Source organism: Chiloscyllium plagiosum, unplaced genomic scaffold (genome assembly GCF_037043375.1).
Source record: "Chiloscyllium plagiosum isolate Xiang-an unplaced genomic scaffold, Cpla_swu_hap1 HiC_scaffold_12, whole genome shotgun sequence".
NCBI classification, from domain to species: Eukaryota; Metazoa; Chordata; class Chondrichthyes; order Orectolobiformes; family Hemiscylliidae; genus Chiloscyllium; species Chiloscyllium plagiosum.
This window is the reverse complement of record NW_028270150.1, coordinates 90206094-90229694: the sequence shown is the minus strand read 5'-3', so window position 1 is coordinate 90229694 and position 23601 is coordinate 90206094. Positions and strand designations below refer to the sequence as shown.

Here is a 23601-nt window from a genome sequence, read left to right as displayed (position 1 = left end):
ACGCTAATCCCATTCCCTGCACTTGTCCCATATCCTTGAATGTTGTGATTTTTGAAGTGCCTATCCAAATATTTTTTGAAGGTTGTAAGGTTTCCAGCCTCCACTGCCTTCCCAGGAAGTGCATTCCAGATTCCCACCACCCGCTGAGTGATCACGTTTTTTTCTCAAATCCTGTCTGAATCTACTGCCCCCCCTCACCCTGAAACGATGCCCTGTCCTGATTGACCCTCAACTGAGGGTAACAGCTGCTCTCTATCCACCCTGTCCGTACCCCTCATTATCTTATACACCTCACTCATGTCCCTCTGCATCTTCTCTGCTCTAAAGAAAACAAGCCAAGCGTATCCAGTCTCTCCTTATAGACCGATTTCTCCATCACAAGCAACACCTTGGTGAACCTCCTCTGTACCCCCTCTAGTGCTATCACATCCTTCCTGTAGTGAGGTGACCAGAACTGCACACAGTACCCCAGTTGTGGCCTGACCAATACTCTGTACAACTCTAACATTACCCCCTTACTCTTATACTCTATGCCATGATCAGTGAAAGCAAGTATCCCTTATGCCTTCTTAACTATTCTATTCACGTGCTCTGCTGACTTCAGGGATCTGTGCATAATTACCGAAGAAGGGCTCATGCCCGAAACGTTGATTCTCCTGCTCCTTGGATGCTGCCTGACCTGCTGCGCTTTTCCAGCAACACATTATCGGCTCTGATCTACAGCATCTGCAGTCCTCACTTTCTCCTCTGTGCAGAATTACCCCAAGTTCCCTCTGTTCCTCGAAGCTACCCAGTGTCATACCATTCATTAAGTACTCCCTCGTTTGAACAGGCTGGGACATTTCTCTTCAACAAAGAAGAGATTAAGGGAGACCTAAAGGAGTCTTTAAAAGTATGAAGGGCTTGGTGGGGTAGATGGGGAAGATGATTCCCACTCTGGGAGGCAAGGGGATGCAGAGGCTGCAAAGTTAAGGCAGCCAGTAATAAATCCAGGAGGGAATTCAGGAGAAACATCTTAAGCCAAAGAGTAATTAGAACACAGAGCTCACCAGAGTAGTTGGGGTGATCAAATAAAGGCAGCAATGCCACACAAGAATTATATCAGACGCTGGATAGGCCACACCTAATAGAAGGAGGAGGAGAACTGCTTCAAGGTAGGCATCCTGTCAAGAGGATTCGCAGTGAGGTTAAAATCAACTAGGCAAAAGTGATGACTGCAGATGCTGGAGATCAGGGTGGTGCTGGAAAAGCACAGCAGGCCAGGCAGCATTCGAGGAGCAGGAAAATCAACGTTTTGGGCAAAAGCCCTTCGTCAGGAATGAAGGGCTTTTGCCCGAAATGTCAATTTTCCTGCTCCTCGGATGCTGCCTGGCCTGCTGTGCTTTTCCAGCACCACTCTAATCCACACCTAATAGAAATTAAGTTGACCAAAATAAAGATGCATTTGAGGAAAGTCTAAAGAGAGGGGAAGAATAGGTGATGCTTCAAAGGGGTTGTTGAAGGATGGAGGGAAAATGTTTGGATAGGTTATAAAAAGGAACAGATCAGACAAATGGGCAAAATGGACTGTTTCTATGCTGTGACTCCCATGTAACTGCATGATTATTGATAGATAAGTAGCAATAAGATCTTGTCCACAAGTAGCTCAATGGTTAGCATGGCTGCCTCACAGCGTCAGGGATCCCAGGTTAGGATCCACTTTCGGGCGACTGTGTGGAGTTTGCACATTCTCCCCGTGCCTGCGTGGGTTTCCTCCGGGTGCTCCGGTTTCCTCCCACAGTCCGAAGATGCGCAGGTCGGGTGGATTGGCCAGGCTAAATTGCACATACTGTCCCGGGATGTGTAGGTTAGGTGGGTTAGACATGGGAAACGCAGGGACAGGGTAGAGGGGGTGGGTTTGAGTGGGATGCTCTTCGGAGGGTCTTGATGGGCCGAACGGCCTGCTTCCACACTGTAGGAATTCAATGAAGTGTGAAAGATAGAATAATGAATTTCAAACACGAGTATGGAACTTTGAGAAGATGGTTGTTTACACACATGTTCAGGGTAAGACAGCACGGTATGTTTGAACATTTTAAGAGATTATAGCAGGGTTATCTATCTTCGATGTGCTTCCTGGTTTGATGTTTCATTGCTTTCACAATTAATGCCCACTTACAGGGATTCTGGTAATTTTCCAATGGGACTGGTGATTGTTTTCCATGCAGTGTGAATGGTTTTGCGTTTAACTGACAGGTTTCTGATGATTTCAGCTTCATTTTTTTAAAATGGTTTCCTTCACAGTTCCTGAGGTCTGTTCATAGACAATACTGGCTGAAAGGCTGTGGAGGGAACTCGGGTGGGCACAGGGCAATCAGAGGGGCACTGGGTTGGTTATGAGGGAACATTGGAAGTGGGGGAGCGTAGAAGGGACATGGGAGGTATGGGGGCGGTGTGAAATGAGGTTGAGTGAGGAGATGAGGGGGGGAGGGTTACGCAGGGTAACAGTGATGTCAATGTCCCAGAGAACTGAGGCAGGTTTGACAGCCCGTTCATCTCTGACGGGACCTTGGGCCTACCGAAGGAGGAGCAGACCTGTCTCCTCATCTTCCCCGCTGTCCACCAGGGGGTGAAAACATGACGAGTACATGGGGGGGATCTGTCCAGTCTCAAAAAAGAAATTAAACTATCTGGAACCCAGTCAGAAAAATAAGGCAGGAGTCCAGAAAGAAAGAACAAAGTTAAATCAGATCAGAAGGAATGAAAACGCCAGTGAACATAAAAGAGAAGTCAACTATAAATCAATAATAAAATCTGCTTACATCTTCAGATTCCAAGGTTTCAGTCATGTGATCTTCTGTCTCAGGCTCCCCACTTGGTGTCTGTGTTTCCTAGATTGTACCATTCAACAAAGGGACACAGAAAGTGAGAACCAAGTGTATTACTTACGTACGTTTACATCATTCTTATCATCTCTCGATGCTTCGTTTAAAATCCCGGCATGCAAGTTGTTTATCTTTTCCATTTCTTTGTTCACCAGAAGCCTCAAGGGTCAGACACTCAATAACCAGGACCTCTACTCTCTGCCATCGACACTCTCAATCCAAAGCAATCAGAAATTTGCCCGCAGTTTTGAACGCTCTGCATTTTTTTACATTGTAAACTCCCTAGCTTGGAGGAATGGCCATGAGAGATGTTCTGCGTGTCCACTTGTATCTATGAGGGCTTAGGGGCCTTCTCTCTGGAACTGGGCCTGTTGTGATGCCAAACACCACCCACTTGAGGTTTCCTCATTCGACTGTGGACCTTCAGCTCCTTCAGAAAACAAGATCTGAGAAGGATCCCAGAATCACTAGGTTGATTCTGAAGTTGACAGGGTTGGCTTTTGTGGAGGTATTGAGTAGACTGGGACTACGCTCATTGGAATTTAGGAAACATGAAGGGGAATATTGTAGAAACACATAAAATTATTAAGGGAATGGATAAGATAGAAGCAAGGAGGTTGTTTCCACTGGCGGGTGGAATTTGAACTAGGGAGCATCGCCTCAAAATAAGGTAGACAGGGACGAGGTTGGAAGAACACAGCAAGCCAGGCAGCATCAGGAGGTGGAGAAGTCAACGTTTTGGGTATAACCCTTCTTCAGGACTGGGGGGGTGGGTGTAGGGGGAGCTGCAGGTAAAGGGGGTGGCGGGGGCAGGTTGGTGAAGTGGGGATAGGCAGAGGGTATGACCTGGTTGGTCAATGGGAGGAATGAAGCCGATAGGTAGCTGGGAGGAGGGGAAGGGAGGGGAAGCAAAATAAGGGGGAGCAGATTTAGGACTGGGTTGAGGAGGAACTTGTTCACCCAAAGGTTTGTGAATCTGTAGAATTCCCCACCCAGTGAAGTAGTTGAGGCTACCTCATTGCCTGTTTTTAAGGCAAAGAAAGATAAATTTTTGGACAGTAAAGGAATTAACAGCAATGGTGACGGGGTGGGTAAGTGGAGCAGAGACCACGAGCAGATCAGCCCTGATCTTACTGAATGGCGGAGCAGGCTCGATGGGCCAGATGGCCTACTCCTGCTCCTGGTTCTTATGTTCGTATGGTCTGTTAGTGATCGCCTCACACCTCACATCAGACTGGACTTTTCGGCAAGGCTGGGAGGAGAACTCTCGGCCCTGCAGGCTTTCCAAGGATAAGGTCTGATGCCAGTGGCCATTGGCACTGGTGCCAGCACCTGGAGACTACAGGAACACGCCTTTCCAATGGGACAGTACCACCATGGGGAAATGCTGGAGATATGACTGTAACCCAAATTCAAGGTGACGTAAACAACTAGGTTCTGGTTCCTTTGAGGAGAACTGCATTCCGTCTGATCTAAACTCAAATGGAAAAGGAAAGTCAATCCCAATTAATCCCTAATCAATAAACTCAGAAACCTAACAACTAAAGGGAGAGGGAGAGTCGTCACATTGCCTGACAGGAAAGCAATCATAAAAGTGTATTTCCTGTGGTCCTCGGCAAATATCAAATAAGTACCCACGATTCCAGACACCGACCCTCAATCTAACCCGACGGAAGCATTGGGTTATTGATGTGTAAGTATCTTGGCTTGCCTCTGTACCTCAGCGGTAACATCTACGGCCTCAGGTTCGCTAAGGATCTCTGGTGACTTCTCCTCCACCTGCACTTTTTCAGGACTTTGCTTCACAAGTTCTACAAGAGGAGAAACGGAGTGTTAGTGGATGCCCCGTGGCTGTCGGAAACATGAAGTCAAGGCCCACCGGGTTTCCACGGAGACAACAGAGCCAGCGGTTCAGGTCAGGACCTTTCACCTGATCTGTGCAATCCACTCCAACATGGAGAAGTCGAGATGAGTATCATAGATTCATAGAACTCCTATAGTGTGGAATCAGGCCATTTAGCCCAACAAGTCCTCACTGACCCTCCAAAGAGCAACCCATTCCCTGACATTTACACCTGACTAATCCACATTACCTACACATCCCTGAACACTATGGGCTAATTTAGCATGGCCAATTCGCCTGACCTGCACATCTTTGGATTGTGGGAACAAACCAGAGCACCCAGAGGAAACCCAGGCAGACACGGGGCGAATGTGCAAACTCCATACAGACAGTGGCCCGAGGCTGGAATCGAACCCAGGACCTTGGTGCTGTGAGGCAGCAGTGCAAACCACTGAGCTACCGTGCCGAGTGGTCACAAGAGTTACGGTGGCTGGAAGGCCTAGAAGGATATGACGAAGGGATTAAATGAAGAAAGCTGGGGAGGGACAGAAACCTCACATGGAATATCACCTGTTACTCTCTTATCCTTGCTATCCAATTTTACAACAACAAGTTATATTTAGGTAGCACCTTCAACATTCCAAGGCGAACCACAGGAGCATTGTAAAGCACGATGCAGAGGGGAGATACAAGGTCAAATAAGCCAAAGCTTGGTCAAGGAGGGAGGATTTCTTGTCTTAAGGGAAGGAAGTGAGGTGGAGAGTTGCAGAGTTGATACCCAGAGCTGGAAGCCTAAAGGCACAGCCCTCAAAGGCATAGCAAATAAAAGTGGACAAGCAAAAGGGGTCAGAGTTGGAGCGAGAGTGCGAGCTTTGCGAGAATGGAGATGATGACTGAGGTAGGGGGTGGAGGGTTAAGATATGGAGAGATTTGTAAACAAGGATGAGTGATTCAAATTCATAGCACAGGAACGGGAACATGGAACAATCAGCACAGGAGTGATTGCAGAATGGGACTTGCTGTGAATTAAACCACAGGCAGGGCAGTTTCCGATGACCTGAAATCTATGAAGGGGGGAGCGGGGGAGATCAGCCAGGAGTGCATTGGGAAACTCAGATCTAGAGGCACAAATGAGAATTTCCGCAACAGATGAACTGAGACAGCAGCAAGTTTGGATGAAGGAGTCAACAGGCAGACTTAGTGCTGGCCCATCAGAAACCCATCTTAGGGTTAAACATGACTCAGCCTTGAAAACAGACTATCTCAGAGCGGTGCTAGAGAGGATTTGATAGTGACCGAACAGAGTTTGGACCGGGGACTGAAGATAAAGGTCTTCCCAATATCTAATTGGAGGAAATTTGTGTTTGTTCCAGTACTGGACGTTGGATAAGCAGAGAGAAAGAGGAGGAGTCGATGGGAGGTGTGGTGGGATGGTAGATTGTCATCAGTGTTCATATAAAGGCTAACCTTGTACCTTCCAAACGATGAGGCTGAAGTGCAACATTTCAGTGAGGGAAGGGAATGAGAGGTGAGAGGGGAGATGCAGGAACAAAAGCCACAGTAAGTGGTAGTCTGGCTACAACTGGGAATGGAACTAGTGGAGACCAGTTGCAGCCAGCTGATGTCGGAAAAGAGTATTGTGGTCAGGGGCTGAGGACAAGTTGAGAAGAATGAGGAGGGACATTTCGTCTTTCTCACCGTCCATACAAGGCACCGTTTGTGACTTTAATTAGACTTCTTTTGATAAAATGGCTGGGTTGGAAAGCTAGCCAGAAGGAGGGGGTCAAACACGGAGCTCTGGAGAAAATGGGAATGGTGGGCAACAGCATGTTCCAGAACATTGGAGGAAGGTTGGAGGTGGTATGGGGACCTGTGGAGAATGTGGGCTCAAGCAGATTGAAAGGGGAGAGGGGCAACACTTAAAAAGAGAGAGAGAGAGAGAGGACTATTTACAACATGGGAGGCTAAGAGGGGAAGTTGGATGATCAGCACTTTAATGCCAATAAGATCGAGGGAGAAAGAGTTCGGTTTCATATACATTAGACAGGCCAAACTCATGATAAATTAGGAGAGAGGTCCAAGTTTGGGACGAAGGCAGAGAACTTCATAAACACCCCCTTGCAACATTCCACCAAAAATGTGATACATTTTTCTGCCTCCAAGGAGGTAAACATCCCAATAACTAAAGGCAACCAAGCTCCTCAGCTCAGCAAAATCCATTGAAGGGTGACCCTTATGAAATAGGCAACATCAAAATGCAGCATACGCAGACTCACCTACCTCCGAATGACCAGGTGTATTCCATGAAATCCAGAATGTCTGAGTGTTAACTGCTGACATTTCTCTTTGCTGTGATTCCGCATTTTCCAGGCTCTGAAGAGAGAGTGAGTCATTGCTGGAGAATCCTGCCTCACTGGGTAATTCAGTACTCCTGTTTTATAATGATCATCATATCATTAAAATAGAACAACAACCACAAAAACTGCGACCTCCAAGGATTTGGAGAGAAAGATGAACGCTCAGGATAATGTGGGCCCCTTAATGACAAATAATTATTTTAATTGCTGATGAAGAAACTGATGAAGTCTTGATAAATGATTACTTTGTGTCAGTCTTGGCAATTGAGTATGAGAACAGAGAAACTATTAAAAGCGAATATCGAGGCTGGAGATCGATCAGAATGAGATCATCCCAGAAATCAATAGGGGAGGAAATTGAAAATTGGAGAGATCCTTTTGGTGGACAGATTATTTCTGCCCTTTCGATTAAATAATGAACAACTTTGGTTATAAAAGAGGTGAGGGGTGGTATAAAACTGAAGGAAATAGGCCTACACAAATGTGCAAGAAATCAGAGACGCCAAGGAGACATAGAAGAGAATCTTGGCCCCCTCACTTTCCCTCCAGCACCCGCCCCCCCCCCCCCCACCCTATTCTGTTGAGGGGCTTCCCTTCTACACCCCGTTGCTGTGGTCATTTCTAAATTTGGATGTTTTTATAGCCCACAATGAAGGGAGCCTCTCTCTCCCTTTACCTGCAATGCTAGGCTTCAGTTGCTGCTGTGATGTAGAGATCCCTATTGGCCCCCTCCAGCCCAAAGTGTCTACCTTCTCTCCTTAACCAGTTGGTGAGTTTGTCCTCAGGTTAGCCAGTTTAGGCAAAGTCACATGGGATGAAAATTGCCAACATAAAGCAGGTTCGGAACCTGCATTTGACTCGTGTCGGGATCCTGAACCAAGACACCAAAGCCTGGTCAGAAAGAGCAACAAAGGTTTAAGAGTACAATACTCAGAACTGAAAGATAAAATGATAAGAGGATTATAAAAGGATATGGAGAGAAAGATGAATACTCAGAATAATGTGGGCCCCTTAATGACAAATTATTATTTAATTGCTGATGAAGAAACTGATGAAGTCTTGATAAATGATTACTTTGTGTCTGTCTTGACAATCAAGGCTTAGAACAGAGAAACTATTAAAAGCGAATATTGAGGCTGGAGATCGATCGGAATCAGATCATCCCAGAAATCAATAGGGGATGAAATTGAAAATTGGAGAAATTCTAATCGTGATTTTTTTTTTCCAAAGCTGTCCTGATTCAGGAATTGTCCCTGGGGTTGGAAAACTGCCAATGTCATGCAGTATTTATGAAGAGAGTTAAAGCAGGAAATGATATACCTGCTAGCTGAATGTTAATTGTTGGGACATTACTGGAACCAGACAGAGCTAGCGTGGATTTGTAACGGGTAAGTTATGATTAATAAACCTCTTTCAATTCTGAAAGAAAGCAATGAACATCGTAAATAAGTAGAGCGTTCTTTAAAGTTAGCGGCTCACAGGCTGTGGGCACCACGGCGAGGCCAATATTTTTATCGCCCATCCCTAGGGGAAATCCTCTTTGCGCATTTTGAGAAGGTATTCAACAAGGTCAAACAGAAAAGATTTGGAGATGCCGGTGTTGGACTGGGGTGTACAAAGTTAAAAATCACACAACACCAGGTTATAGTCCAACAGGTTTAATTGGAAGCACACTAGCTTTCGGAGTGACGCTCCTTCATCAAGTGATAGCACCTGAGGAAGGAGCGTCGCTCCGAAAGCTAGTGTGCTTCCAATTAAACCTGTTGGACTATAACCTGGAGTTGTGTGATTTTTAACAGAAAAGACTTAGCTAAGTTGAAAGCTCAAAGCAAGCATATTGATACAGATAGGGAATTGATAAGGCAAGAGATAGAGGGCATGGATAATCTTATTGACAGAGTAAAACTGACTTAGTGTGCTCCCCAAGAACTTGCATTTGGGCTGGTCAGTATGGGTATAAATGACTCAGATTAAGAAGTGGAGATTCATATATGTACGTTTGCAAAATTTGGTACAATAGATAACAGAGGTAGAAGCAAAAAACTGTAATGGGACTTTAGCAGACTAAAGGAAAAATGCTGTTATTTGAAGAGGGAAGAGACAAGGTAAAACTGAAAGAAAAAGCATACAAGAACACAACAGAGAAAAGAAGAGATTACTGCAGAAAGGAAAATAAACAGCAAGTATAGCGGGTCATAAAAATAGTGGAGGGCAACAAGGCCAGTAAGAGTAGGAGAGAAGGAAATGTGAACAATTCACAAAGTGAACCCAACAATCAGATTAGCCAATGCTGAAATACTGGGGCAGACATCACATGACATCAGGTTATAGCTCATCAGGTTTATTTGAAATCAGTGCGCTGCTCCTTCATCAGGTGATTGTGATTTCAAATAAATCTGATGGACAATAAGCTGGTGTCATGTGACCTCTGACTTTGTCCATGCCAGTCTAACCTCTGTGTCATGGCTGAAATACCAGGCAGTAAAATTCCGCAATCTTGTACTTAGAGCAAGCACAAGGGAAAGGTCTAATAATGTTACTTATGGAGTACAAGGAAATCTGTTAAGATACACCAGGGTGTACAACCTTATGATGTGGATGTAGGGGCATCAGTACCACTAAAACTTTATTGTTTAAGCACAGAAAACAAGCTTAAGTGGTACAGGGATTCAACACATGCTTTTTAAAAAATAATTCGATTGAATCTAACTTCTCCAATGGCCATTAGTTCCTAAACTCGATGGGTCAACTAGATTCTGTATAGATTACAGAAAAATAAATGCAGCAATGAAAACAAATTTGTGCCATTTCCTGGTCAGATGATTGTATCAATAGGATAAGCAGTGAGTCATTCCTTGCCAGGATAATTACCTGAAGGGGTATTGGCAAGTGCGAATCATCTTGAAAAGACATTAGCTTCTGTTACTGCAAACAGGTTGTATCAATGTCAAGTCAATGCCATTTGAGTTTAAAAACACTTCAGCCACTTTCCAAAGATTTATGAACAAAGTTGACACGCGTGCATCCAATTGTGTAATTCGACTAAGTGACATATTAAATGCACTAACATATAAAACAATCAAAAGCCTTATTTATAAGCAGTCAGCTGACTTAACCATAAATCATGTCAGAAGTGAGTTTGTGAAAGTGAGGATAACTTACCTCGGATGCATTGCAACACAAACATGGGCCAAGAAGAGTTAAAATAAACATTTTGATATAATTCCCCATTCCTAAAACTGAGTAGGAAATCATGAGGTTTTGAGGGATGTGTGACCCCTAGTGGAAATCTGTGCAAACCTTTAGCACAATGACAACACCTCTGAATGGACTTACAGTCGGTTCTGATACAATGAGATAGTTCCGTTCTCGTGCGATCTCGGTTTCTAAGGAAATCATGCATTAGCCGCGCCGTTAAAATGAATGGGGCTGGAATCACGTTACAGCCAATACAGGTAAGGAAAGTTCGCATTCTACAAATAACAGTCTAAATTCTTCAATCGCGTTATAGCCAATTCGTGTTGAAGAAATGCGCGTTATGGCAGAACCAACGGGTTTGCGAAAACGGGCAAAGGTGGTCTGGTCAAAAGAGCGCCACACTGCTTTTGAGGAGCTGAATACAATCCTAACAAATGAACCAGCTTTGGCTGTGCCTCGATTTTTCAAAATGGCAACTAATGCTCGTGATCTGGAGGGGTCTGATTGCAAGCTGATGAATCAGACATAGGGCAAGCCAATCGAGCACTTTCCTAAGAAATTAAATCGGCATTAAATGAGATACTCTTTTGCAGCAGAAGAGAAAAACCTGTGCTCTTCAACATTTTGAAGTTTACGTCCATCACAACCACCGAAACAGAACACATGTGGAAATGGCCTTTCATTTCCCCAAGGGTGCAGCTATGTTACAACCACATGGGTTATAAGGATTGGTCAAATTTGGACAAGCTCTGGCTCACAAAGGATTTTCTGTGTGACTTTTTGGAATGCAAAAAATCTACACTGTCAAAACAGTTGTCTGATGCTTGCAAACGCCAAGTGACTTTGGGAGAAAAAGAGAGATTAAGAGAATGGATAATGGTCTATAATTGATCGATAAAGAGATTGAGGCTTGGAATAGTCCCAGTGCAGTAAGTTGCCTGGAATCAGCTTCTGGCCTTCTAGTTTTCAGAGTTGAGTGTGTGGTGCTGGAAATGCACAGCAGGTCAGGCAGCATCCGAGGAGCAGGAGAATCGACGTTTCGGGCATAAGCCCTTCAACTCTGATCTCCTGTGTCTGCAATCCTCACTTTCCCCTGCTGGTTTTCAGTTTGGCCACAGATTTGGAATCTGCTGATGAGAGGGGAAACATCTCTCTCAGTGAAAAACAATTCAACCCTTAAAAGAAAACAAGTCAAAAGAAATACCTCAGTTGAAGAATCAGAGAAGACCCCAGGAAGTGACAGCTCTGACCACCTCATAAACTCTGAAAGCTGAACTGTTAACTAAATCTTGCGACGTAATGTTGAGGCTGTATAGGAAGTTGGTGAGACCACTTTTGGAACCAGTTTCTGGCTCCTCCGCTATAGGAAGGATATTATTAAGTTGGAATGGTTCAGAAAAGATTGACAAGGATGTTGCCAGGACTGAAGAATTTAAGTTATAAGGCGAGGCTGTGACTTTTTTCCCTGGAGCGTAGGAGGTTGAGGGGTGACCTCAGTGAGGTTTATAAAATCATGAGAGGCATAGATAAGGTCTTTTCCCCAGGGTGCGGGAGTTCAAAACTAGGGGGCATATTTTCAAGGTGAGAGGGGAAAGATTTAAAAGGGACCCGGAGGGACAATTTCTTCACCCACAGGATGGTTCGTGTGTGTGTGTGTGTGCCAGACAAGGTGGTAGATGCAGGTATAGTTGCAACATTTAAAAGACTTTTGAATAAGTAGATGAATAGGAAAGGTTCAGAAGGATATGGGCCAAACGCAGGCAAGTGAGACTAGGTTAGCTGGGAAACTTGGTCGATATGGACTACTTGGAAGGAAAGCTCTGTTTCCATGCTGTATGACTCTATAATCATAAGACTAATACTAACTGACTTGCTACCCGAGTATCTTCCATCACTGGCAGCAACATGATGTGGTCAACATGAAATGGAAGGAACTGTAAGCAAGCCACCTTATTCTTACTCTCCCACTCGCAATGGTGTTGTAGAGCTGTATTATCTCATCCAGTCTGTGTCTGAATGCAATGTGTGTTTGACCTTGAGGGGATATGGTATATCTTGCATAGCAGCTTATTTGATAACCAGTTTGGACACATGCTTAAAACACACCTATGTTGTAAAGGAATGCGTTATTTTTAAGTTTGCAGAGAAACCTGGTGAGGGTCTCTTTTAGAATAAAGAACAGTACAGCACAGTACAGGCCCTTCAGCCCTCGATGTTGTGCTGACCTTTTATCCCACTCGAATATCAAACTAACCTACATACCCTTCATTTTACTATCATCCATGTGCCTATCCAAGAGTCGCTTAAATGTCCCTAATGTATCTGACTCAACTCCCACTGCCCGCAGTGCATTCCACACACCCACCACACTCTGTGTAAAGAACCGAGCTAGACCACAGGAACACAGACTACCTTTGCAGTGACTTCAACATTGGAATGGCTTGTGGAGAAATGGCACTTGGTCGCCAGTCCCCTAACTCCTGTCAAGTGTAACAATATGAGACGGGAATAATGGTGGAAAGGGTCATAAACTTAAAACCAGAATTTGATCATTCAGAATGATGTCGGGTCACATTCCTTCAGACAAAGATAATGGAATTTTGGAACACTGACCTAATGCTCTCCCAGTGTCTGTGTGGGTTTCCTCCGGGTGCTCCGGTTTCCTCCCACAGTCCAAAATTGTGCAGGTCAGGTGAATTGGCCATGCTAAATTGCCTGCAGTGTTAGGTGAAGGGGTAAATGTAGGGGAATGGGTCTGGGTGGGTTGCTCTTTGGAGGGTCGGTGTGGACTTGTTGGGCCGAAGGGCTTGTTTCCACACTGTAAGTTATCTAAAATAAACGCTCAAGGCTAGAGGGTTAATTGAAAATTTAAAATCCAAGATTTGACGGTGGTTTTAGTATATACTACAGAGAGAAGGGTGTTAAGGACTATGGAGATAGAAAGCAGCGAAATAGGGTGAAGATAGAGGGCAGCCAAAAGAAAGTGGTGGATCAGTGGTAATGTCTAATAATTGAGTGTGTCTAGTAATCTAGGCTATGTCTAGTATCATGGGCAATGTCTATTAATCTAGGCGATGTTTAGTAACCTAGGCTATGCCTAGTAACCTAGACGATGTCTAGTAATCTAGGCTATGTCCAGTAACCTAGGTGATGTCTAGTTATCTAGATTTATGCTCTGGGAATATGGGTTTGAATCTCAACACAGTATTTAGTGAAACTTTAATAGAAATAGTATAAATCTGGAATTAATTACCTAATCGGAAGTCACATAACACCAGGTTGTAGACCAACCGGTTTATTTGAAATCACAAGCTTTGGGAGCACTGCCCCTTCTTCAGGTGAAGATGCAACGCTCCCAAAGCTTGTGATTTCAAATAAACCTGTTGGACTATAACCTGGTGTCGTGTGACTTCTGACTTTGTACACCCCAGTCCAATAACCATCACCTCCACCTTGTAGCCATGATTTACGGTGAGCATTCGGTAAGGATGCTTTTAGCACCTTCTGTGAATGTTTGGAGACACCTTAACTGATGCAGATGCTGTAGAACATGCACCAAAAATTGACAAAGGCGACACCAGTCTTGAAGAGGTAAAACTCTCAGGAAGAATTAAACACTCAGACTATGTTTGAGAAGAATGATGTCTGAGCTGGCCACGGTCTTTACAATGATGCAGGGTAGACGCAGCGAAGATATTTCCACTTATGGGAGAGTCCAAAACTTACAGGCATAAAAATGAGCAATAGAATCCCTACAATGTGGAAGCAGGCCATTCGGCCCATCAAGTCCACACTGACTCTCCGAACAGCATCCCACCCAGACCCACCATTGTAACCCTGCATTTTCTTTGGTTAACCCACCTAGGCTGCACACTACAGACAATTTAGCATGGCCATTCCACCTGACCTGCACATCTTTGGGCTGTGGGAGGAAACCGGAGCACCCGGAGGAAACCCACGCAGACACGGGGAGAATGTGCAAACTCCACACAGTCAGTCACCCGAGGCTGGAATTGTACCCGGGTCCCTGGCGCTGTGAGGCAGCAGTGCTAACCACTGGGCCACAGTACCACCCCCAAGTCATCAATAAACCTGATTACGAATTTGGAAGATATTGAGTAAGAATGTGGAACTCAACAACTAAATGGAGCAAATACAGTGGAAGCATTGATGCATTAAAGGAGACTCTAGATAAACACATAAGGAAGAAAGGAATAGAAGGGTATGTCGATTAGGTGAGATAGTGGTGGAGCACACTCCCTGGAAACCTGGGTCAAATATCCAGTTTGTATACTGTAATTAATACAGAAGCTGCATATTTAAGGCAGAGAGTGATTAAATAGCCCCTAGCTGACAAAATTCAGACTTGGGTTGGTAAGTGCCATCAAGTGGAAGGTCATCTTCCAACACAAGACATCAGCCACCATTACTGTCACTGAATCCCCCATCAAGATCCTGAGGCAACCAACTGGAAGATTGATAGACCAGCCCCATTTACCCAATTGCTGCTGGACCAAGTCAGAGTAGACAAGCAGGAGGCTGGAAGAACACAGCAAGTTAGGCAGCATCAGGAGGTGCAGAAGTCAACGTTTTGGGTAGAACCCTTCTTCAAGAATGGGGGTGGGGGTGAGGGGAGGGTTTTGGGTGGGGGAGGGACGGAGTAATGAGGTAGTGATAGATGAATACAGGTAGAGGGTACGGCCTGTTTGGTTGATGAGAGGAATGAATCCAGTTGGTGGCTGAAAGGAAGGATGGATGAGTGGAACAGAAGGGGGGGGTGTGCTGGGAAGGGAGTTGGGGAAAGGGAAGGGAGGTTATTTGAAATTGGAGAACTCAATGTTGAGCCCTCCGGACTGTGTGCTTCCTAGGTGGAAGATGACGTGTTATTCCACCAATAAGCAGTCTATTCACTGTGGCAATGGAAGAGGCTGAGGAAGAGACTGACTATTCTGTGATGTGCGGCTAACCTCTCTATCGTCTAAAAGTTTCTCAACCATTGATAAGGCACAAGAGGAGCAGGGCAGAATAGATTTCACTGCTCTAGATGGGTGCAGCTCCAATACTAATGACGGTCAAAGAATGCCCATATCAGCAGTCCATCGGCCATCTTTAAAGTTCAATTGCGGTGCACTGCAGCAACTCACCAAGGCTTCTCTGGCAACATCTTCCAAACCTGCCACCTCCACCACTCAGGGGGCAAGGACATCCAGTTGTTGGAAATACCACCGTGACATTGGCAGGTTTCAGTCCAAGTGACACTGACGTGGAAACGTGGCCATATGAGAACAGGAGAAGGCCAGCTAGCCCTTTTCAAGCCGTCTCCGCCATTCAATAAGGTGGTGACCGATCTGATTACTCCACTTTCCCACATAAATACATCATGACACCATCCTTCACGGTCACAGGATCCAAATCCTGGAGGTCTCATCCTGACAGTACTGGGAGGGCATCTGGACCCCAAGGACTTTAGCAGTTCAAAGATGTGGCTCACCAGCGCCACCCCCAGGGCGATTAGGGATTACAACAAATGCTGGCCTTGTCAGAGATACCCGAGAAAGAATATTGCTAAACAATTGGTGAATTGTTGCTTAACAGCATGATTGGTGGTCTGGTGCATTGTGTTAAATCACCACGCTAGTAATCCAGGGACTGAACTAAGAAGCTACAAAACATTAATGCAAATTCTTAACAATGATAACAAATGTTGAGAACAAATCTTGCAAAGCAGAGCTTGAAAGATCATATTTCCTGCAAGTAAATACAGTTCACACTCTACTATGATAGAATGAGGAGGAATGTAGGATAGAGAACGAAGTTTAGTTGAAATAGTGGCATTGTGGCAGCCCAATGGCTCAGTGGTTAGCACTGCTGCCTCACAGCGCCAGGGACCTGGGTTCGATTCCAGCCTCGGGTGACTGTCTGTGTGGAGTTTGCACATTCACTGTGTGGGTTTGCTCTGGTTTGCTCCTGCAGTCCAAAACGTGCAGGTTAGATGCTAAATTGCCCATAGTGTCCAGGGATGTGCAGACGAGGTGGATTATCCAGGAGAAATGCAATGTTATAGGGTTGGGGTGGGATGCTCTTCAGAGGGTTGGTGTGAACTCAATGGGCCTGTTGCCACTCTCTAGTGATTCTGTGAATTTAAGAAGCCTTCGGCAGAACTTTCCTCCTCAGGAGATGTAACCACTGGCAAAGTCCCTGGTAGGTGAGATCTGTGCAATGAACAGACTGACTAACTTTCTCATGTTCACATATAAGTTTATTATCCTATATACAGGGCTCCTAAGTTAGTTATAAAACATTGCTGTTTCACCTTTCAGTCTCAGAGGCCTGCAGCACAGCGGAGGACAGCTGCCTTTCAAGACTTGTCTCTGAATCTGCATCGGAGCCGGTCAGGTTTTTCAACACACCAATAACTGCAAGTCAAAAAACAATCATCATGAACCTTTTCCCGTTGGCCCGGCACAAGAATTTGCCGCAGCAAGCATCATTTTTTTAAAAGTTACCTTCTTCTATGGTGCTCCTGCTTTCTTCCGAAGAGATCTGTTGAGCCGAATTGACTACAGTTACAGCTTCGTACGAAGCAAACTCTTTCTCCGCATCCCAGTCTCCGAGGTTGCTGGTCTGCGAGATACTCACGGAAGCAGGGTAGGTCTGCGTCACGGTACCCAGGTCGGAATTCTCCGGGACGGGTCGCTCGGTGGTGCTGGAGTGTTCTTGTCCGAGGGAGCCCTGTGAGGTTGCGCGCTCAGGGAAGAGGTGATCCTCCTCAGCGCCGTCGCTACCGCTGTGTTCCTTGCTCATCGTCCCACGTGAAGCGCTCCACGCTCAAGAAAGAGACTTGGATATTTCCTTCAAGTTAAAACAAACAAAACAAGCGAAAAATAACTTCCGCGACACAAGTGAATGTAACTTTTGGTCACAGCTGAGAATAAGGTGTGAGCTCCTTGAACTGTCAGGTTACCCCTACTCATTGCTCTCCTCCCAGGATGAGGGTGGAGCAGGGGGAGGAGGGTGGAGCAGGGGAGAGGGGAGGAGGAGGAGGGAGTACGGGTAAGAGAGAGGTGGACGGGGCAGTAGGGGGAGAAGGGGGTATTGGGGGAGAAGGGTGTAGAGTGGGGAAGAGAGGCAAGGGGGGAGAGGAGTGAGAGGATGGGAGAGGAGGGCACTATAGGGGAGGGGCGAGGCAGAGGCTGGAGTGGACAGGATGGATGAGGGTGAGGATGAGGATGAGGGGTGTGAGGCTGAGGGAGAATGTGGGGGGAGTGATATGAGGGGGCGAATGAAGGAAGTGAGGGCGAAGGTGAGGGTGAAGGGAGTGCAGGGAGGGTGGATGAGGGGATTGAGGGTAAGTGAAGTCCGGGTGAGGGGAGTGAAGGAGAGGGTGAGGATAGTAAGGGTGAGGGTGAGGGGGGTGAGGGTGAGGGGGGTGAGGGTGAGGGGGGGGTGAGGGTGAGGGTGGTGGGGGTGAGGGTGAGGGGGGGTGAGGGTGAGGGGGGGTGAGGGTGAGGGGGGGTGAGGGTGAGGGGGGTGGGGGTGAGGGTGAGGGGGTGAGGGTGAGGGAGAGAGGAGTGAGGGTGAGGGAGAGAGAAGTGAGGGTGAGGGAGGGTGAGGGGGTGAGGGTGAGGGGAGTGAGGGTGATGGGTGTGAAGGTAGTGAGGGTGAAGGAGGGTGAGGTGGGTGAGGGAAGCGAGGGTGAGGGGAGTGAGGGGGTGAGGGGAGTGAGGGTGAGGGGGTGAGGTGAGGGGGGTAATGGTGAGGGGGTAAGGGTGAGGGAGGGTAAGAGAAGTGAGGGTGAGGGAGGGTGAAGGTGAGGGGCTGAGGGTGAGGGAGGGTAAGGGAAGTGAGGGTGAGGGGGGTGATGGTGAGGGGGTGAGGGTGAGGGAGGGTGAGGGTGAGGGAGGGTGAGGGTGAGGGAGGGTGAGGGGAGTGAGGGGTGGGGAGTGAGGGGTGGGGAGTGAGGGGTGGGGAGTGAGGGGTGGGGAGTGAGGGGTGGGGAGTGAGGGGTGGGGAGTGAGGGGTGGGGAGTGAGGGTGAGGGGGTTGAGGGGGGTGAGGAGGGTGAGGGGGGTGAGGGTGATGGGTGTGAGGGTATTGAGGGGAGTGAGGGTGAGGGGTGTGAAGGTGAGTGGGTGAGGGTGGGGAGTGAAGGTGGGGGTGTGAAGGTGAGGGGAGGGAGGGTGAGGGGGCTGAGGGTGAGGGGGTGGGGGGGAGTGAGAGTGAGGGGAGTGAAGGGAGTGAGGGTGAGTGAGGGTGAGGTGGATGAGGGAAGGGAGGGTAAGGGGGTGAGGGGATGAAGAGGGAGGGGGTGAGGGGAGTGAGGGTGAGGGAGGGTAAGGGGAGGAAGGGTGAGGGGAGGAAGGGTGAGGGGAGGAAGGGTGAGGGGAGGAAGGGTGAGGGGTATGAGGGAAGTGAGGGGGTGAGAGGAGTGAGGGTGAGGGGTGTGATGGGAGTGAGGGGATAAGGGGGGAGTGAGGGTATGAGGGGGGTGAGGGTGAGGGGAGTGAGGGGGTGTGGGGAGGGGAGTGAGGGTAAGGGCAGTGAGGGTAAGGGGTGTGAGAGGAGTGAGGGGGTGAGGGGAGTGGTGTGATGGGTGTGAGGAGAGTGAGGGGGAGGAGAGTGAGGGGGGTGAGGGTGAGGGGTGTGAGGGAAGTGAGGGGAGAGAGGGTGAGGGGTGAGGGTGAGGGGAGTGTGGGGAGTGAGGGTGTGAGGGGAGTGATGGGTGTGAAGGTAGTGAGGGTGAGGGAGGTTGAGGTGGGTGAGGGAAGGGAGGTTAAGGGGGTGAGGGGAGTGGGGGGTGAGGGTGAGGGTGAGGGGGTGAGGGTGAGGTGAGTGAGTGGAGTGAAGATGAGTGGAGTGAAGATGAGTGGAGTGAAGATGAGTGGAGTGAAGATGAGTGGAGTGAAGATGAGTGGAGTGAAGATGAGTGGAGTGAGGGGAGTGAGGGGAGGGAAGGGGTGAGGGGAGTGAGGGGTGGGGGGAGTGGGGGGAGTGTTTGGAGTGGGGGGAGTGACTGTGGGGGGAGTGAGGGGGTGGGGGGAGTGATGGGTATGAACGTAGTGAGGGTGTGGGAGGGTGAGGTGGGTGTGGGAAGGGAGGTTGAGGGGGTGAGGGGAGTGAGGGGGTGAGGGTGAGGGGAGTGAGGGTGAGGGGAGTGAGGGTGAGGGGAGTGAGGGTGAGGGGAGTGAGGGGGTGAGGGGTGGGGGTGTGTGGGAGTGAGGGTGAGGGAGGGTGACGGCGAGGGGTGTGAAGGAGAGGGGTGTGAGGGTGTTGGCGGGTAAGGGAAGTGAGGGTGAGGGGTGTGAAAGTGACAGGGTGTGAAGGTGAGGGGCGTGAAGGTGAGGGGCGTGAAGGTGAGGGGCGTGAAGGTGAGGGGCGTGAAGGTGAGGGGCGTGAAGGTGAGGGGCGTGAAGGTGAGGGGCGTGAAGGTGAGGGGTGTGAAGGTGAGGGGTGTGAAGGTGAGGGGGTGAGGGTGAATGAGGGGTGTGAAGGTGAGTGAGGGTGAGTGGGGGTGAGGGACGGTGAGGGTGAGGGTGAGGTGAGTGAGAGTGAGGGGAGTGAGGGTGAGGGAAGTGAGGGTGAGGGAAGTGAGGGTGAGGGAAGTGAGGGTGAGGGAAGGTGAGGAGAGTGAGGGTGAGAGGAGGGAGGGTGAGAGGAGGGAGGGTAAGGGGAGGGAGGGTGAGAGGTGTGAGGGGTATGAGGGGTGTGAAGGTAGTGAGGGTGAGGAAGGTTGAGGTGGGTGAGGGAAGGGAGGTTGAGGGGGTGAGGGGAGTGAGGGTGAGGTGAGTGAGGGGAGTGAGGGTGAGGTGAGTGAGGTGAGTGAAGGCGAGGGGAGTGAAGGCGAGGGGAGTGAAGGCGAGGGGAGTGAAGGCGAGGTGAGTGAAGGCGAGGGGAGTGAAGGCGAGGGGAGTGAAGGCGAGGGGAGTGAAGGCGAGGGGAGTGAAGGCGAGGGGAGTGAAGGCGAGGGGAGTGAAGGCGAGGGGAGTGAAGGCGAGGGGAGTGAAGGCGAGGGGAGTAAAGGCGAGGGGAGTAAAGGCGAGGGGAGTAAAGGCGAGGGGAGAGGGGGTGAGGGGAGTGAGGGGGTGAGGGGGTGAGGGGGTGAGGGGAGTGAGGGGAGTGAGGGGAGTGAGGGGAGTGAGGGGAGTGAGGGGAGTGAAGGGGGTGAGGGGGGTGAGGGGGGTGAGGGGGGTGAGGGAGTGAGGGGAGTGAGGGGAGTGAGGGGAGTGAAGGGGTGAGGGGGGTGAGGGGGGTGAGGGGGGTGAGGGGAGTGAGGGGAGTGAGGGGAGTGAGGGGAGTGAAGGGGTGAGGGGGGTGAGGGGGGTGAGGGGGGTGAGGAGGGTGAGGGGGTGAGGGGAGTGAGGGGAGTGGGGGGGGTGAGGGGGGTGAGGGGGGTGAGGGGGGGTGAGGGGGGGTGAGGGAGTGAGGGGAGTGAGGGGAGTGAGGGGAGTGAGGGGAGTGAAGGAGTGAGGGGGGTGAGGGGGGTGAAGGGGTGAGGGGGGTGAGGGGGGTGAAGGGGGTGAAGGGGTGAGGGGGGTGAGGGGGTGAGGGGGGTGAGGGGGGTGAGGGGGGTGAGGGAGTGAGGGGGTGAGGGGAGTGAGGGTGAGGGGAGTGAATGTGAGGGGAATGAGGGTGAGGGGAATGAGGGTGGGGGGAATGAGGGTGGGGGGAATGAGGGTGAGGGGAGTGAGGGGGGTGAGGAGAGTGAGGGTGAGGGGAGTGAGGGTGAGGGGAGTGAGGGTGAGGGGAGTGAGGGTGTGAGAGGAGTGAGGGTGAGGCGAGTGAGGGGAGTGAGGGAAGTGAGTGTGAGGGGCGTGAGGGGAGTGAGGGAGAGGGGAATGAGGGGAGTGAGGGGGTGAGGGGAGTGGGGGGGTGAGGGGAGTGATGGGTGTGACAGGTGTGATGGGTGTGAACATAGTGAGGGTGTGGGAGGGCGAGGTGGGTGAGGGTAAGGGGGTTGAGGGGTGAGGGATGTGAGGGGGTGAGGGTGAGGGGGTGAGGGGGTGAGGGTGAGGGGGTGAGGGGGTGAGGGTGAGGGGAGTGAGGATGAGGGGAGTGAGGATGAGGGGAGTGAGGATGAGGGGAGTGAGGATGAGGGGAGTGAAGGTGAGAGGGTGAGGGGAGTGAGGGTGAGGGGAGTGAGGAGTGTGAGGGTGAGGGGAGTGAAGGCAAGGGGAGTGAAGGCGAGGGGAGTGAAGGCGTGAGGGGAGTGAAGGCGTGAGGGGAGTGAAGGCGTGAGGGGAGTGAAGGCGTGAGGGGAGTGAGGGTGAGGGGAGTGAAGGTGAGGGGAGTGAAGGTGAGGGGAGTGAAGGTGAGGGGAGTGAAGGTGAGGGGAGTGAATGTGAGGGGAATGAATGTGAGGGGAATGAATGTGAGGGGAATGAGGGTGAGGGGTGTGAGGGGAGTGAGGGGAGTGAGGGGGGTGAGGAGAGTGAGGGTGAGGGGAGTGAGGGAGAGAAGTGTGAGAGGAGTGAGGGTGAGGCGAGTGAGGGGAGTGAGGGAAGTGAGTGTGAGGGGCGTGAGGGGAGTGAGGGAGAAGGGAATGAGGGGAGTGAGGGGGTGTGGGGAGTGAGGGGGTGTGGGGAGTGAGGGGGTGTGGGGAGTGAGGGGGTGTGGGGAGTGAGGGGGTGTGGGGAGTGAGGGGGTGAGGGGAGTGAGGGGGTGAGGGGAGTGAGGGGGTGAGGGGAGTGAGGGGTGAGATGGGTGTGATGGGTGTGAACATAGTGAGGGTGTGGGAGGGCGAGGTGGGTGAGGGAAGGGAGGTCGAGGGGTGAGGGGAGTGTGGGGGTGAGGGGGTGAGGGTGAGGGGAGTGAGGATGAGGGAGTGAGGATGAGGGGAGTGAGGATGAGGGGAGTGAGGGTGAGGATTGTGAAGGTGAGAGGGTGAGGGGAGTGAGGGTGAGGGGAGTGAGTGTGAGGGTGTGAGGGTGAGGGGAGTGAGGGTGAGGGGAGTGAGGGTGAGGGGAGTGAGGGTGAGGGGAGTGAGGGTGAGGGGAGTGAGGGGGGTGAGGGTGAGGGGAGTGAGAGGGGTGAGGGTGAGGGGAGTGAGAGGGGTGAGGGTGAGGGGAGTGAGTGTGGGGGGGTGAGTGTGGGGGGGGTGAGGGTGAGGGGAGTGAGGGTGAGGAGGGTGAGGGGTGTGAGGGGAGTGAGGGTGAGGGCTGTGAGGAGGTGATGGGGTGAGGGGAGTGAGGGTGAGGGATGTGAGGGGGAGGGGGAGGGGGAGGGGTGTGAAGGTGAGGGGTGAGGGTGAGGCGAGTGACGGTGGGGTGAGGGGAGTGAGGGTGAAGGGAGTGAGGGGGTTGGGGGTGAGGGGTGTGAGGGGGATGAGGGGAGTGAGGGTGGGGAGAGTGAGGGTGAGAGGTGTGAGGGGGTGAGGGGTTTGAGGGTTTTGAAGGTGAGGGGTGTGGGGGTGTGAGGGTGAGGTGAGTGAGGGTGAGGTGAGTGTGTGTGAGAGTTGTGAGGGGGTGAGGGGTGTGAGGGGGTTGAGGGGAGCGAGAGTGGGGGAGCGAGGGTGGGGGAAGCGAGGGTGGGGGAAGCGAGGGTGGGGGGAGCGAGGGTGGGGGGAGCGAGGGTGGGGGGAGCGAGGGTGAGGGAAGCGAGGGGAGTGAGGGCGAGGGGAGTGAAGGGTGTGTGGGTGAGGTGAGTGAGGGTGAGAGGTGTGATGGGGTGAGGGGTTTGAGGGGAGTGAGGGTCTCGCCTGTTGCCGGAGGTTTGCTCCCTATCGCGATCCCGGAGATGCCGGGCAGCGAGGGACCGTTCAGGCTCGGGCTGTGTGTGTGTGTGTGCGGGTGGTCCCGGTGCCCGGGGCTGCGGGTCGGGGGGCCGGGGGCTGGGGGCTGGGTGCTGCGGGTCGGGGAGCTGCCTCTTACCGGGTGTCGGTGCCTCATGATGCCGCGGGAAATGAGCGGAGCGGCGCTCCCTCTGCAACTGCAATTGTTACACGGTGTCTATGGCAACCACAGTAACTGAGTGACGCACAGACAGAGCACTGGGCTCCTCACTCCCCCATGTACCCCCACCGTCACCCCCAAACCAGGCTTAAACCTTCCCCCCGACCCAAATCATAATCTCTCCTGTCAGTCCACAATTCCTGCATTTGACACAAATCTTCTAATCAGTCTAGAATTCCTGGATTGCAGTAATTAATCTAGAATTCCTGGATTTGACATGAATCCACACACTAATCCGTCCAGAATTCCTGGATTCCAGTAATTAATCCAGAATTCCTACATTTGACACAAATCCTCTAATCAGTCCTCTACTCAGTAATTAATCTAGAATTCCTGGATTTGACATGAATCCACACACTAATCCGTCCAGAATTCCAGGATTCCAGTCATTAA

At 50.3% G+C, this 23601-nt stretch overlaps 2 protein-coding genes across 2 annotated transcripts in view; both read right to left on the bottom strand.

Moving 5' to 3' along the window:
* LOC122554924 (glutamate-rich protein 6-like) overlaps nt 1–7119 on the bottom strand; it is a 54468-nt gene extending 47349 nt beyond the window's left edge. The window contains exons 1-3 of the mRNA XM_087993054.1: nt 6984–7119; nt 4584–4675; nt 2802–2870 (exon numbers count right to left, since the gene is read on the bottom strand). Coding sequence (XP_087849180.1) covers nt 2802–2870; nt 4584–4675; nt 6984–7047 — 225 coding nt within the window. The 5' untranslated portion in view covers nt 7048–7119. The remainder of the gene's footprint in view (nt 1–2801; nt 2871–4583; nt 4676–6983) is intronic.
* Nucleotides 7120–16505: 9386 nt separating this feature from the next.
* On the bottom strand, nt 16506–23248 carry LOC148148565 (uncharacterized). Its single transcript, XM_087992414.1, has 3 exons — nt 23128–23248; nt 16769–17114; nt 16506–16678 (listed from the first exon to the last, which is right to left on the bottom strand). Exons 2-3 carry the CDS (start codon nt 17064–17066, stop codon nt 16572–16574), a joined length of 405 nt encoding a protein of 134 aa, XP_087848540.1. The 5' UTR covers nt 17067–17114; nt 23128–23248; the 3' UTR covers nt 16506–16571.
* Between the last annotated feature and the right edge of the window lie 353 nt (nt 23249–23601).